This window comes from Clinocottus analis, unplaced genomic scaffold, assembly GCF_023055335.1.
Source record: "Clinocottus analis isolate CAN_PGR_092001 unplaced genomic scaffold, fCliAna1.0.p SCAF_7, whole genome shotgun sequence".
Classification (NCBI taxonomy): Eukaryota; Metazoa; Chordata; class Actinopteri; order Perciformes; family Cottidae; genus Clinocottus; species Clinocottus analis.
The window spans coordinates 11,794,559-11,811,274 of NW_027176229.1; the positions used below are offsets into that span (position 1 = coordinate 11,794,559).

Here is a 16,716-nt window from a genome sequence, read left to right on the forward strand (position 1 = left end):
GGATTTCCCTTTCAGGTTTAGTCAGTGCATTCATCATGCTGTCAAATAGCCAGGGGGCATCACTAGTCACTGAGCTGTTGCTGATGTGTGCATTCACTGTGAAGTTGCTCAGTTCATTTCACTGGCAGCTCCCTGTGGTTTATTAATTGTCTTAACAACCAAGCGCTGCTTTGAAGGGGAGGCAGCGCATCGCAACTGTGTCTCCACCTAGTGTCTCCACCTTGTGTCTACCTCGTGTCTCCACCTAGTGTCTCTATGTCTTCCTGCTTGTCCACAGTAACTCCATCCACAGCTTGGATCTGGTGGGACACGTTTTAATTTGAGTTAATTTAATTTTATAGGTCAAACAGTTTTAGCATTGTTAAATGGCCTTAAAAGGCTAATTATTTTTAAGTTATTATCTGTCGGTTAACAATACAAAACTACAATTATTTGGTTATGTGACTAAGATTCACAACCTTACATACTGTGTAAAAATGTGTTCATGATGCATAAAAAAACTATGAGCTTAAGATTAAAGAAAACATTTTGTAAATATATCTATTTGCATCTGATATATTTGTTGTACAAAATAAGTTCAGTTAAAGAGTTGAAAATTACCTCCACTTCCCATTAAAATCTTGATTTAATAAATGTGCAAATACAAGATTTGTCCTACTTCAGTAAAGTCTGTCTTCAGTAAATATGTGCTGGAGGTTAAATTAAAGTTGCCACACATTATCCTTCTGTTCTGCATTTTTAAAAAACAGTCAATACCATAACTTTAATTTTTATTATTTTAATCCACTGAAGTCAACACAAATAGGGTCAAATGCTGACAAGACTGATGATTTCCCCTCCCGCCCCCCAAAACCCTGGTATCCTACTAAACATACATGACCAAGAGTATCACACTTGCCGGGAGACGGGTAACAACAGTGCTCAACATCACAACTCAATAACCATCACCAAGACACTTCCCCAAATGTAAAACACTTCACATTATAGCTTGGCGTACAAAACCTACACTTGACAAGGCAATGAGGAAGAAATACTCCAGTGTTTTACAGTACGGCCGCACAGTGCTGTGAACCTGACCACCTGCCATGGTTTAGTGAATACAGTTACAACCTTGAGTGAATCTGGTGTCAACAGTGTTAGGCAGGTAGAGGGGCTAAGAAATGAGAAACTGGATATCTGAATAGTCATTCACAACACTAACACCGAGAACAGAGGACACATCATCAACACACTGTGTGGAATTTCATATACATACCGAAGCATTTTTCATCAGGTCTCAAAGATCTTGGTTCCACTTTTTTATAGAGAGCCTTCATAGATACAGTGTGCTTTTCAATATCTTACAGAACAGGCAGGCAAGTAGTTTGATTCAACAAATATCCTAAAACATACAGACATATCCAATACAAATAAAAAGTTGCAAGCTCACATACATTTTTACCATTTGGATTGTTAGTGCAAAACATATTTTCAAGACGGGGTGAATGAGGGTGTGGGTGTGGACATCATCTGCACATATACAGCAATGGTCCTATAGCACCGGATGTAGAGAGGTTGTCAGCTATCTCCCATCGAGCTTCTTCCTAGTGTCTGTGTTTCCTGAACAATATACACCGGTCAGAGTATTGGAAGCTTGTGGCCCTGACAACCTTTTCATAAACATGAGGAAAAATCTAAATGATTTGATGAAGGAAAAGGTTCATGTGACTCAGACAAAATTTTATGTGCCAGCCATTCCCACCCCCCGCTCCCATATTAAGGGCGGAGTTGAATGAGTAGCTCAACCTTAAAATACCCTTTCTTTTCCTTTCAGTGCAGTCAGCGCTTTCCAAGATGAGTTAATGTGATTAAAAAAAAAATACATCAATTTTATTTTTAAATGAAGAGTGCAACTATAACTCAAAAGTAGGACCAAGGTGAATTGTTCTGTTTTACACAGTACATACACAAAGATTAAATACTGCAAACCTAAAATTAGGTGTTGTAGAAACCATGTTCTTCAGTCTAATCTTTCATGATTAGTATTTTGATTTTTTTTGTGGCAACAATGTAACATTTTTGTACTAAAACATCAACCTTACAGCTCAACAGTGTTACAAAATGGACAATGGAGTCTTTTCACCTCTTGCAGTAACAAAAACACACAAGTGCATTATAACTTCCATCTGTTAAATGAACAGTGCATTGAGAAAAATTGTAAACACCTGCAGTTTCTAAAATGCCTGCCCATGAAACTAACCTCTCCTTTTCTGTCAACTTTATGAGCCAAGAGGGCAACTTAACAGCTCAAACATGTACAGCAAAAATGATACAAAATGTAAACAAATTAATTTCATCCATAACCAAACTGGGCTTAAAAACGCAAAAGAAAGCTGCTTCAATTTACGTGATCCTTCCTTGTCAACGGAATATGGCAGGAAAGATGAAACCGTATGGAATAGTGCTTTCCTTTTTTTTGTTGCACAATGTGACATAATGGTATTATGTGAAAAAGAATGGATGGAGTGCTTGTGGGTGGGGTGAGGGGGGTCAGAGGTGACCAGATGTGATGTGACAGCGGTAAGGGTGGCCTCTGGTCCTGTGTCGCCCTGCACCCTTGGCTCAGTTTAGCAAGGAGCCTAGCCGAGGTTGGTGATGTTGGCTCTCCCACCAGGTGGAGCCACAATGCGTTGAGTGTTGCGACGAGGAATGTTGTCATCAACTTGGGCACCTAAAAAAAAAAGATGTAATACATTAAAACTTAATTGCCTTGTTGTGAACAAGGCCAGCTGACAGGAAGGAATGTGTGCTCTCACTCACCAGACAGACTGAAGCCAGACTGGTGAAGGTTGCGCACTGGCTGCGGAGTAATCTGCTGCTGCTGCTGCTGCTGCTGCTTGGCAGGGGAAGTCTTCACTGAGGAGACGGTGGACATCACCTTGGGGGTCACAGTCACCTCACACACCGGCCCGTCATACAGGCCCCTGGGGACTCCTCGCAACTCTGTGAGCTAAACATAGAGGACAATTCATCAGACCAGTAGCTGTGTAAGAGTTTTGTTTTCGTGTAACCAGATTAGTGTGTCTGCTCAGAGGTGTGACTCCCTGCAATCAGAGCTCACCCTGCTGCGAGCCTTTATCCTCTTGTAAACGTGATCAGTGAAGGGTTTGCGGCTGATGTAGCGACCGCAGCCCTCCGTGGGGTGAAGGCTGCCCTCCTCCAACACAATCTTGCCCTGGCTGATCACCACCGCAGGACCTCCGCGCACTTCTGTGCCCTCGAAGATGTTATACTCCACAGCCTGGAAAAAAAGAAGAGCTTTGATCAGGAGTAGTAAAAACACACAGAGTTGATTAAATTAAGAGTTAGATTACTTGCAGAAATATTTATGTTTTTATGTTGACAGGTTTTTTTTTCCAAAACAACTATGATAAATAAAGAAGTAAACTGGTTTTGAATTGGACTTTGTGCAGCAGAATAACTGAAAGTTGTTGTTTTGTCTGCTCCCTTCAGATACTGTAACATTACGTAACAGAGCTGGTTGAGCACTTTGTGCACACAATGTGCACTGCAGTGCATCATGTACAAATTTAACAACAAAGTCCTAACACGTCAGGGACACAAATTATTAAAATACACTCTGAATAAGTAGCAAAGTAACCATCTGACCAGGTTGTGGCTCTTAGCTGAGATGATCTTAGTAGTGTCTGGGTCCCACAGCACGAGGTCGGCATCAGAACCCACAGCAATACGGCCCTTGCGAGGGAACAGGTTAAAGATCTTGGCCGCGTTGGTGCTGGTCACCGCCACAAACTGGTTCTCATCCATTTTACCAGTCACCTTTTAAGACAACACATCACATATTTGCAACTAAACATATGTATGCAAAGGCTTTCGAGGTCACTTGCTCTCAATTCATTGGTGAAAGGATTTTTAGGAATGGGTGAAAAGTGGGTCGCATCATGCTCACCACACATTTGTCCCAGATTAGGGACATTCTCTCCTCAGTGCCGTTAGTGCCCTCTGGAATGAGGGTGAAGTTATCTTTTCCTATTGCACGCTGAGATGTCTGGAAAGTGCAGTGAGCACTACCAGTCACCTGCAAGTCTCCACTAGAACAGAAGAAAGGGAAGAAGACCATGGATACGCTTTGCGAAATGTAGTATTCAATTTTAGCATTAAGTGTGTGTATGTAAAGGGTGGGACTTGGTTAAAATAAAATGCAGCACGCTGCAGTAACACTTGTCCAAGGCTGGCATGTTATCTTTAGGTTCTGGCACAGTGCACCTACCATGACAGCAGAGAGTTGAGGTAGTCGGGTGTGGTGGGATCTGGACTGAGCGGTGGAGAAGTGACATAGGCTGCCGCCTTTGCCCAGTTCTTGCTCCAGTAATGGGTACCATCTGTGCCCAAACTGGCAGATATGGGCTCTCCGTAAACCACGGCACCTAAAGGAGTAGACAGGAAGCTGTCAGCACAAAAAAAGACAGAGTACAGTAAATATGTAAAGAAAAAAATCTTTTCTTTACCCCTTTTCCTGGCAAGGGCAATGACATCAGCTGCACTCTTGCTCATCACCTTGGTGATGTAGAGGGGGCAGTTGGTCTGATTGGCTATGGTGACAGACCGATTGACTGCCTCGGCCTCCACCTGCAGACACACAAAGGCAGATTCTTCAACCTGGTCTCCATACTAGCTTTCTGACAGTGTCTCGTCTTGCCTATACTGTATCTTCAATCTTTTGATCTTTCAAGTACATAATTACAAAACTCTTTCTCTTTTGAGAAGCCAGTACTCTATCTTACCTCCTCTGGGCGGCTAAGTACATGGCCTTCAGGGCCAGTGATCCCCAGCTCTAGAATACGTCTCTGCTCCTAAACAGTCAAGACAAGAACATTATAATTCAAAAATGTCAATATCTGCTTCCAGCTGATACTTTATTAGTGGTTCTCTTCAGTTACCTCTGCAATGATGTCTCCATTCTCAGCATGCACCTGTGCAATGGCTCCAAGGTCTCTGATTACACTGAACACCTCATAGATCTAAAGGAAAACCATACAAACTGATCAGCTCGTGGTCGCTGTTGTCAACCTCCAAGACCTCTAACAGCCTCAAAAAACACACGCTATGACAGACAGCTGTAGAGCCCGCTAATATTAACCAGAAGCCGAGCATACCTCAGAGTCAGAAAGTTGGAAAACATCCTTATAAGCCAAATAGACCAGGAAAGAGTTGACACCTGAAGATAGAAAACTTATGAGAGAAAACAGCCAAAGGTGGAATAAGGAGAGCAAAAGAGGGAAACCCCAGAGGAAATGGGAAAAGTAAAATCAAAAGGATAACAAATTACAGCAAAAGCATTTAGTCAGTGTTTTGTAGTCTGTGAAAAGCGCTTGACTTTTTTTCCCCATTCAAGAAACACTTCTTGATTTTTAAACTTCACGTGTGCGAAGGCAGAATCTGCCTGCGTACCATGATCCTTCACGAGAGCCTCCATCTCTTCTTGAGTGCCTTTGTTCCACTGGGTGATGTCCACGTGCAGAGAATAGTCGCAGCATGACTTGCTATCAGCCCACTCCCTCCACTGTTTGAAAGCTGCAACCAAGCTGACGCCAGGCTCCGGCACCACGTGGTCAACTATAAAACACACACAAACAGGTTGTATTTAAGGTCCACTAGCAAACTGCATTATCAAATCATACGCTTCACCACAAGCACATCTGCAATGATATAATCCCTGCAACAGTACTACTGTACTCTAAAGATGGGTGAAAACACACAAGTGAATGTGTCTGATATAATACATACTGATCATGGTTGTCCCCCCAGCCAGGGCCGCCTTAGTGCCTTGGTAGAAGTCATCTGCTGCCACCATGCCTCGGTCAGGCATCTGGAATCGGGTGTGCACGTCAATGCCCCCAGGCAACACCATTCTCCCATGAGCCTCTATGATCTTAACTCCCCCGGGAACAATGAGGTTGTCGCCCAGTTGCCTGAAGGAGATGAATGAAAGGAAAATAACATAAATGAATGAAGGGTGCATGATAAAACGAAGACAATCTAGATTCCAAGAGTTAGAGTAATAGGTGGTCGGCTTCCCATTCTGCCAATAGGAGTTAGTTGCCAATTTGTTATTTAAAAAGTTGTCAATCTTCAAATCAAACTTACTTGATGACTCCATCCTCCATGTAGATATCAGCCAAGAATGACTGATCATCATTCACTATCTTTGCTCCTTTGATGAGGAGACGGTCACTCTGAAAGGAGGAGACAGAATTTTACATTACCCATAAACCACAAAAGCGAGAAATCTTCTCTTTTAATCCCTAGTAGCCAATAGTCGACTCCTTTATTCAATAGTAAATTTAACTGATTTCAAAGACAAATTACTTATTTAATAGACAATAACATTGGGACGACTTCAGCAATTCATTTAGCGCAGTATTTTTCCTGTTTTGTTCGGAGATCAAGAAAAAGTATTCGTTAAGCAGAAACAATGCTGGTGAAGTTGCTAATAGCTAATGGTCACCAACCACAAACCATAGAGCAATCCACAGTGTCATCCTGTTAAAACTATGACGAAGGTTATCCTACATGATTTATTCACACATAATAGACACCTCATCTGAGCCAAGTCTTGATCAAAGTAAGAGCACAAACTCTTGAGTGGCACAATTAACTCAACCTCTATGAGATGAAAAGAGAACGTACGAGGCTGGCCTACTTCTCTTGCAGGTCTCTGAGGAAAGATGGGAGAGCTAATAAAGACAATAGGGATTGACACCAAACCTCACAGCAGGAAACACGGTTTCTAATGTCAATAAAGCCATAACTTCAATACCTAATCTAATGCTGCTGATCGGTGGACAGACAGCGGGAATACATTTGGTATAAAAGTCAGGACTGTGTTGACATGAGGCCATTACTATACATTATTATAAGTTGTCTTTTCTGAGCCCAAGTCATCAGTGATGACACATGCTGTACCTTACCTCAAAATGGCTTTATTTGTTGTCGTCCGTAACTCCATAAAAAAATGTATCCTTATGTAAAATTAAAATATATATTTAATTCTTTGCCCTGCCTTCGCCCAATGTCCAGCCCCCACCGCGACCCAGAACAGGATAAGCTGTTAAAGACGATGGATGAAGGGATGGATGCACTTCTATGCTAATAAAGTGGCCTCTAGTGATTAATCCTAAAATCTACAGTCATAAAACTGAATTGATTAATAATAAGTGTAGGCTATCCTTATAATGGAAGTAGGAACTGTTCGTAACATACATAGAAACAAAAAATAATAGAAACACCTGTCTCTACCACACCCAGCACAAACCTAATCTTTTTGAGAATGAAAATTCAGTTGTATAAACACTTCTTTAGTTTCAATAAACACTAAACATTATAACCTTCCTGAAGGTAGTATTTATTGCAGGACTTTTATCATTAGACTGCATTATTTTCAGCTGGGTGTATCTAAGAAAATAGAGTGTATATTACAAAACAAATGTACAAACTCAAGAATATGCATGAATAAAACAGTATTTCCCCATTGTATTTGTATTGTTGTCTTTTGGTTATTTCACCTGATACAAAAAATAAAATTCTTATTAGCCGAATGAACCTAAAAAAATAAAGGAAACAAATGGTGTGCTCATTACAACGACATATTTAATTGACTATGAAAATAAATCAATGCTTGAAATAATGACATGAGATGATGTTTCTGTATTTCTGCTCACAGATAAATTGACTGTGTGGTACTTTGGTGGTACTAGATACGACTGTATGTTTGAATGAATTAAGTTACTGTTGTTCAGAGACAAAGCCTTATTTACTGGAGTTGATGTTTTGTCAAACGCTCAGTAGAGTGATACTACAGATTTTGCTTTATTCCAAACTAATAAATGGTGTCTGGGGGTGATGTTGTGTTATAACCCAGCCTGGACCTGTGAAATAGTCCTTGATAACAGTACAAAACCGAGCATGACCCTGAGCTAAGACATTTCACAACACAGTTTGTTGCTTTTATATGATCAAACTTTTCGCGTTATATGCTTCAGCACTCTGGCTACAACAGATGCATGATGAAAGCTGAGGAAAAAAAAGGTTTTGATGGGTGCTGTCCAATGACCTACTTTACGAAAGAGGTTTTACTTCTCTTAACTATCCCGGCATCCCTACTGTAGGCCCTTAATTAATACTGGGCGTTCTGGTTGAAATGCTACACCACAAAGTAAAACTGATATTTTACCTGTAAATCTCAATTTGAAACAGAATATCAGAGAATGATGGTTAAACACCCCAAGCTTGCTCTAGCTGCAGAATTGGAATTTTTTTGCAAAAAATTTAATTATTCAACAGCAAAAAAAAATAAAAAATGAGAGAAGCAAGATGTCAGAGGATGAAGGATGAAAGATGAGGGATGACAGTGAAGGAACCTGCACTGAAACCTGTTAGCTACACCCTGCAATCTAAGGATGCTGTGAGGGAGACGGTGGAGGGGAGCTAACAGCTACTAATGGCAGCTAAAAGGAGCAGAGAGATTTCATTGCATAGAGATAGACGACCAAAGATCCACATTAGAAAATGCCAGAGAGCTCGCAGCGGATGCAAAGCCCCTGGCCGGTCATCGTCGTTCCTTCCAGGCTCTCGGTGTGTGGACCTGAAGCAGCACTGCTGCTGCTGACAGCGTCCGTGTCAATGAATGGACGCGACAGCTAAGCGTCGGCTAGCTTTTGGTCTAATCCTGAGGCTCAGCGCACGTTACAACAACAAAAAAAAGCCACCACCACCACCACACCCGAAGGATAAATGCCATGTTTCTCATGTAAAAAAATAATACTCACTGTAATTCGTGGAATGTTCTTCTTTCCTTGGTAACCCGACATTTTTGAAGATACCTCTGATACAGCTGCCCACTACCTCTTGGCTAACGCTAGCTAGCTCGACTGGAGCACCTCAGCTGCCAATGAAAGGATGAATGGATGCTCTGCTTGTTGGCCAGTCGACGCCCTGGGCGATCTGTGCCTATCGGACGATTTCCGTCTATAGTAAGATAGGTTTCAACAGTTCAGCCACTAAATAATTTCAAATGAGTGGTTATATATTTGCCTAACAGTCCTATCCTTTGGATTTACTGCTGGAATAGGTCCCTGAAGACCAGGCAAGCGCCAAGAAGAGAAGGGCCACAAAGAGGTATCGCGCATGCGCACTGCCCCGCCCTGCTTAGTTATCAGTTTGGGGGTAAACAGGTTAAGCATCACCTGTTTAATGGAGTGTATCAGCGTCTTGAGTAATAACATAATTGTGAAAAGGTATGTTTGGTATTGCTATGCGTAAAAATAATTAATCGTTTATCGTATTCATTAACATTGCAATTACTTGTTTCTGTAAACGAGATAGCGATAGTCAATCATGTCAGGGGGGACTTTTTTACAGGTGCAGTCACATTATGTAAAGCGACCTTTTACCTTGGGTACAATTTGTCTTCTCGGCTATCTTTTATTAGTAACCCAAGTTGTCGCTAACATGGATACACTTTGAATTACCCTATAGTTGGGAATAATTATAAAACATGACAAGTGTGAGCAATGTCAAACATTAACGTCATGCTTCCATTGTGAGATCAATCTGATTCCTCGATTCTTACTTTTTAGCACTGGGGGAATATACTTTGAAATACTACTTTACATTATTAATATTATTATAAACCTATTAGCCTGCCCATAAGGACAAGCAACGCTGGGTCTGTCAAGTGGATAAAAAAAAGTGGCAACACTAACACTATGTGATAAAAAAAAAAGAAAAAAAAAAAGTCAGATTGGACCACTCTGGTGTGCCACAACGGACTAAACTAAAATGTGCTAGTCAGGCACGCAAGGACAGGATTATAAGCAACGAAAAATGCATCACATCCATTTACAATGTTGCCCACTTCAATCTAATTGATAATGAAGAAAGAACCATTAACAAATTGAGGAGAAGATATGCTTTGTAGATGCCCTTGAGCAGGATCTTTAGCCCTTAGTTATACCTCACCTAAATTAAAAGGGAAGGCATGTAGGAGTTGTGACACCTAAATTGGTGTCTGGGATTTAACTTTTCAGAAAACTTGCGTTTACGGTCAGCAATTACACTTTCTTTTCTTTGTGTTTCACTTTAAAATGTAAATTAATTTATATTGACGAAATAATGCATTATGGTCTATTGAGCTCTATCAACTATCTTTGTATGTATATTTCAGCCACTGTATATAGTACAAACCTTATTTAAAATGTTATGTATTGCACACTGATAAACCATGACCCTGTGAGTATGATATGTGCAGTTTGTGAGTTAATATGAGTTATATTATGCAGTAAAGCCTAAATGTATCTTGAGAGCTTTCAAACCAGTACTTCGGTGAATTATATTTTTTATATGATTCTACAATGTCATCCATTTAGAAAAAAACAGAATAATCATCCACTCAGCATCAATATATAAATGTCACATTAATTTTCATCAGAAAATGCTCATCTAGTTTTTCTCTAAATTCTACACACACTGGACACGCTTTATTGTATCATATAATGTGAAATGATTGCACAGTGTAATCTACATAAAAGCCAGATAACACTCTTCATTGAGGCCCCTGGAAATACCTTCCATTGTGGTGGTTTCAGCCACTGACGCTTCAGCAATTAAACAACAGCAAAAACACATTACATACACTGCGACAGAGCTAGGTAATAATTATATAATTATATATAATATCAATGTATAAACAAAGTATACAATGTCAAAAGGTGTCTATTACATGGGGCAGATCACAGCTTAAATTATTTTTCACATCTACATCTTTAAATATCTGAACATATAAGAAAATAAAAAAACAGTCTAAGATAAATCACCAATGTGCAGTGGTGAAAGATACAATTTTGGCACTTCGCCATTGCTTCTATAATATGTTAAAGAATAAGATATGTCGGCAAAAAAAATTAAAAAAAATAGCATATGGCCTGGTAAATTGCCATCCACCCAAGGTTAATAATTTCCTTAAACAATCCCAAAGTAAAAATTAAGATCTACTCACTAAATCAAAATTCTCACCTTTCCAAACTTTAAAAAAAAAGCTTTTAAAGGAAACCTTTAGGAGTCCACATGATACAATGTCTATTCTCAAAAATGTGTGGATTTTAAAAATGAATCCCACTGTGCAGCATCATCTGTTTCCCCTCCACTAACTGCACCTTGAATGTTTAGCTCAAAAAGTTAAGGCGATAAAAGTTCCCTCTGTTCCCAGAGCAAATTCAATTTGTTGCATTGTGGATATGGCGCATATTTTTGGTTCGTACACTCTGCCAACTGAGACAACAGTGGAGAGATGCCGCTTCGGAGTCCAGATTTCTCATGACACAATATCAAAACAAGTAGAGAAAACTTCAATCCTTAAGCCACCTGACATCAAATCATTGTCACATAGTTTTGAGTTGAAGAGGATGACAAATACTTTGCAGCTCTAACAGGGTCTGTCATCTACTAGTGGAAGAAGTTGGTGACAGCTGCTGGGTACAATGTTGTCCTGTGTCAAAATGTGATGAAGTGCAACCACATTACGTCATGTGAATAACTCTACAACTACGTCTACAATGTGACAGAATTGAATGCTGACTGGAAGTAAAATGTGGGCGTACAATTGATGCAGAGAAACAGCTTGACTACAGGAGGACGGCTGTGAGACTTGGGAGACAAGAGAACATCCAGGCACTGCTGCATCTTCTATTCAATAAGAGTTGGTGGAGGCGGTGGCAATTCTCTTCCCAATGTACACCCTTAAAAAAAGAAAAGAAATTAACTGCATGAAGAAAAGAGACAATGCATACAAAAAAAAATAATTAATGCTGACATACTGAATTTCATCCATCAGGTGATATGGTGATAAAATATGTTCATAAATATCCAGGCCAGCCTGTTTTTATAAATACATAATGCATGAGGCCCAGGTCTGAATAGACAGGCATCAGATACATACATTACAGTCATCCTGGAAACCAAAATAGCAGTGTACTGATAAATTGACCATGACACAGCCCATACTGACCCTTTCCGATGGCACATGGTAAATCAATAATAGACAAGTTTGGTCAGTTCAGATTAAGAAAATGTAACTTTGTTTTTCAATACAATGCCGAGCCTTAGGTCATGTCTGTGAATGACGCTAGACCTGCATGAATTCAGACTCACCCGAGGCCAAGAGCGAGAATGTGTGAGATGAGTAAGGAAGGGATGAAGACTTTTAGGAATTCAGCAGAAAAGATGCCACCTTTCTTCATGGCCCCACTCTTTCTCATGCTGAGAGATACTGAACGTCTCGGGTGCCTGAAGTGGAATTCCCTGCGAAGAATAATCAAACTGTCAATTATTGCAAATTAACTTCAGAAAACAATATACTGAACCACAAATAGAGAATGATTCTGCTTACTTTGGTGGAACATTTTCTGGTCTGCTGGACCAGTCAGCGACCCAGTCTACTTCTTTGTTCATCAGGATGTCTTCCTCTCTGTCCTTCTCTGCACTATCGTCATCTGACTGCAAATATAGCCGCAAAGTAATTAGGTTTTAATGTCAAATGAAGACCCGAAAAGAGATTTAACTTTAAAATATGTTGTTTTACCTGACTATCTCTTGGGCTGGGCATCTCCACATCAAAAGTTATCTGACCCTCATCCTGATCTGGGCTTGGTGGCCTTTGAGGACTTAGTCGACATATTGGGATAAAAATGTTTTAATAAATTACTACACCAAATGTTTGCCTGAGCTTTAATGCGCATACAATGGCACTTATTCTTACCTATTACAGGAGGAGCTACTCTGGCTGGATTCATGCTGTGCATCCAGGAGAATCTTTTCCATATCTCCATTATGGATAGAGGAGGATGAGGGCACATGCTCCAGTCCTCCAATCAGGGTTTCATCACTCTCGGGCACCCCTTCCAAGGTCTGCAGAGTTTGACTCATGCCAGCATTTGCATTTATTTGATCTGCAGTGGGTGTCTCTGGAACATTGGTTTGCACGGCCTGGTTCCCTGTGTTCCCATTCAGCTCCAGCTCTACCCAAGAGCCTTGGCAACAGAAAGGTCAAGATGAGGGAAGGAGGGATATTTAACTAGTTGTGTTAACACCTAGCAGATTGTACACCACAGAGATGCACCTCTGCCTCTTTTGAAATGGAAAGAGCTGACCTACATTCCCTGCATCACTGACACTGTGCATTCAAATGAACTGGCTGTGCAATGCATCCATGATAGGATGCATTCCTTTGTGCCACTGCCCCACAAACAGCTTGCATGGTTTTTGTTTTCCAGACGGAAGGTTGTTATGCAATCTCTTATGTCCAGCGGGTTATTAGCGCACAACGTAAACCTCATGATATCACGAGACCCCCAACCTCCCTTTTGGCCATGCTAAAAATAATATATAGTTGATGTATTTCTACGCGCACGCATACAAGACCGATTATCCATCTACAGACAAGTTTGTCATCATTGCTGCTCTCATGTGATGTCTTGCATAACTGGGAAGTGCTATGTGAGACAATTTGCCCAGGCATGTCGCTGTGCATAGCGGTGCAGCCACTTCTCTGCCTAAGCAAACATATAAGTCTAATTGTTTAGCAATTCAAGCCTTGGCACATAATTTAGCCAGTTTATTGTTTAAATATATATTCTGGGCTAACATCCGACTATTGTCTTGCTTTACAATATTTTTTTGCAAGAAAGACTGTGTCGTGTTGAATAAAAAAGGCGAGTCGACTATAGAAGACGTGAGAGTGATAGGACCTATTACTGGGAAAAAATAAAAAGCATTAAATAAAAACAACATATATTTCGTCTTTTGTCCCAGACTTGTTTTCATTTTGGCTAAAGCCCGCCCACTGCTGACTTGTGTACGTGATTGGTCACGCTGCCAGCAATCAAACATTTCTCGCAGCGCAATTGGCTAGTTTGCGGTGACGTCGACCAACATCATCCCCGCCCCTCCGAGAAGAAGAGGAAATACCATAGCCGATGTAACTTTTACAATAAAATCTTGATTACACGGAGGTTCTCAAAAACACACACACACACACACACACACACACACACACATTAAACATATTTTACATAGTCTTTGTAACGTGGAGCGCAGCAGCACTGTCGGCGGTACATACCATGAAGCCCGGGCTCCTCGTTATTGTTTTGTTGAGCAGCAGCGGTGGACATGTTGACTACCCAGTTTCAGAATTCATCAACATGACGCGCAGACTGATTGCGTTGTGCGCATGCGCCACATCACTCCAGAGTGCAGGCCAGGCCACAAACAGATAACACATCAGAAAACGACTCGACTGTGGCGCTATATACATTGAAATAGATTAAAGAACCCAAAAAGTTAAATATAATTTTAAAAAAACAAAAGAAAGTATATTTTCACCATCACTAGGTCCTCACGAGCTGATGGACCAGAGTGCACAAACTGGGTGGACTCTCTCTCTCTCCGAGTCACCTGAGTCTCTGCAGTGTTTGAGGATAGATAATAGCGAAGCTCTTCAAATAAGTGCCGTCATGAGTGAACTTAACTAGTAATGTGGGGAAGCAGGCATTTCCATTAGTATTTCCTTTAGATTTGTAGAGGATGGGTCTATAGTATACATCTCCGCTCCAGTTCCCTAAAAGGATCTCAGTGGTGTATCTTTAATTGGATGGAAGTCATCATGGTAAACACAGTTTTTGACAATTTGAGAATCTGCAATGTCTGGCACCATTTGAGGGATTTGAGAATATTGTGTCCTTGGTGATGCAATAAGCCTAATATAATCCTAGTTATGTTTTCACATGCTTTTGATACATTTTTCAGCTTAGTTTTATAACACAAAGCTCTACAATAACAAATCATATTTTAGGCAAGACTCCATGTTATCATTTCACATTTACAGCACATAATCTTTTATACACAAACCACAAAACAGATCGGTCTTTCATTCAGAAATCAGGTTGGAAATTATTAATCTAAATTGTTTTTTAGTCCATTTGACAAAGACAAACATCGCTGTACAATAAACCATTTGTAGGTTTGAACCCCCAATCTTTATTCAAGACCCCCTTGAAAGAAATTATCAAAAACATACACATTAATGAAATTCACAAAAATAAAAAGTGCATTTTGTTTTAACTCATGTGTCCCATTAGACATGTATATAATGCTGCTTCAAGTGGGAAAAACCTCATAACTCCAATTTAGGTCGTTTGATTGAGCTTTAATGATCCCTTGTTTAGAGCGCAAGTTTTTCTGACATTCAAAAAACATTACAGCAACTTGAATTTCAAAAAGTGTATGATCTACTTGTAAATAAGGCAGTTTTTACTAAAGTCCTGAAAAGCTGCTTTTTCTTTTTTTTTTTTTTTTTAAAAAGAAAGGTAAGGGGTTTTGATCACAGAACAGCGGTAAATTCCCCTGAGCAGTCCTGTCTGGCACGCAAGAAAGTCCAAGAAAAGTACTTGATTATCTTCGGTCTTCTTTACGCTACAAGAAAGGCATTAGGGTTCTTCTGAACGTCTTTATGGACCATAACCTCAAAACAATAGCTATGAAGACAATATGAGGGGAAAGTGAAGATTAGTGGGTCGGTAATTCTCATGAACGCCAGTGACTGTTTTGCAATAATGTTTAGAAACTCATTCTGAAGACCTCGTCTGCTTTTTCTAAAAAAATAAAAGGGGATTTTTATTTTTAAAAGCCAAAGCTACTTCATAACATCTTTCTTTTGTAAACAAAAGATGCCAATTCTGGTCTTGTATAATTTATATACAGATTTTTGTATTTTCAAAACATTTCTCAAGTCTTGCAACAGGTTGTAAGGACAATAGGTATTCAACAGCAAATAAATGCTTCCTTTTGATGAATGACAGGACAATATAAGATCAATTATGTCATATTTTGACGGGACAGCTCTCCTTGTTAATTGGACAATCCTTGACCGCGAAATGTGACAAAGGTGCCACATTTTACAGGTTCATACACATATGACATGGGGCCAATTATTTGAATGACCATCACAGAAACTTGCATCGGACACTAAAGAAATTGAGTTTTCAAAAAGGTTGCAAAACTAAAAAAAAGATTTGCAAAAATTCTCATGCCTAGAGGACATTACCCAGAGCCCTGAGAGTGAAACACTCAACCATGGCACCACGGTATAAAGATAGGTGGTCATTATGGTGACATCCTAGTGATGGAAAATAAGTTATTTAAAAAAAAGATGAGTGACACATTAACTTACATAATGGCCCAGTGGACAAATGCGCTGCATGCCCTGATTCAATGGCTTAATCTTTCATCAAAATATAATTTTAATAGAGTGGAAAGCTGTGCTATAATTAACCTGTTGGCTCCAGAAGTGAAAATGGGCAGCATGAGAATGAAGCCAAATGGAGAAAAAGCCGAATTCATTATTTAAAGTATCCCCCCCCCCCCCCATGTTCAATACAGTAATTAACAACCACTTACATTAGACAATCATCTGCAAACCAAGTGCTTCAGAAATTCTCATTTTTAAATAAACAAGTCTGTACCCTCCTGTATCACAGGAAAGAAGACATTTCATACAATAATTCAAAATCAGTAACTCTGCATTGTCAACTGAATCGACTAGTTTCAGGGAAAACTAGCTATAACAGTTTTAATATTACATGTTGATTTAAAATGTCTTCCCCG

At 40.0% G+C, this 16,716-nt stretch overlaps 2 protein-coding genes across 2 annotated transcripts; both read right to left on the minus strand.

The window, feature by feature from the left end:
- Positions 1 to 787: 787 nt before the first annotated feature.
- dpysl2a (dihydropyrimidinase like 2a) lies at positions 788 to 9,170 on the minus strand. Its single transcript, XM_068604502.1, has 14 exons — positions 8,829 to 9,170; positions 6,148 to 6,236; positions 5,788 to 5,972; positions 5,452 to 5,616; positions 5,157 to 5,218; positions 4,941 to 5,021; positions 4,785 to 4,853; positions 4,509 to 4,629; positions 4,271 to 4,427; positions 3,950 to 4,091; positions 3,649 to 3,819; positions 3,101 to 3,280; positions 2,800 to 2,989; positions 788 to 2,710 (listed from the first exon to the last, which is right to left on the minus strand). The coding sequence occupies exons 1-14, from the start codon at positions 8,868 to 8,870 to the stop codon at positions 2,619 to 2,621; spliced, it is 1,746 nt and encodes a 581-aa protein (XP_068460603.1). The 5' UTR covers positions 8,871 to 9,170; the 3' UTR covers positions 788 to 2,618.
- A 1,413-nt stretch (positions 9,171 to 10,583) lies between these two features.
- Positions 10,584 to 14,259, minus strand: bnip3la (BCL2 interacting protein 3 like a). The gene is made up of 6 exons (XM_068604504.1): positions 14,174 to 14,259; positions 12,815 to 13,085; positions 12,638 to 12,719; positions 12,446 to 12,552; positions 12,208 to 12,357; positions 10,584 to 11,795 (listed from the first exon to the last, which is right to left on the minus strand). Exons 1-6 carry the CDS (start codon positions 14,223 to 14,225, stop codon positions 11,747 to 11,749), a joined length of 711 nt encoding a protein of 236 aa, XP_068460605.1. The 5' UTR covers positions 14,226 to 14,259; the 3' UTR covers positions 10,584 to 11,746.
- Between the last annotated feature and the right edge of the window lie 2,457 nt (positions 14,260 to 16,716).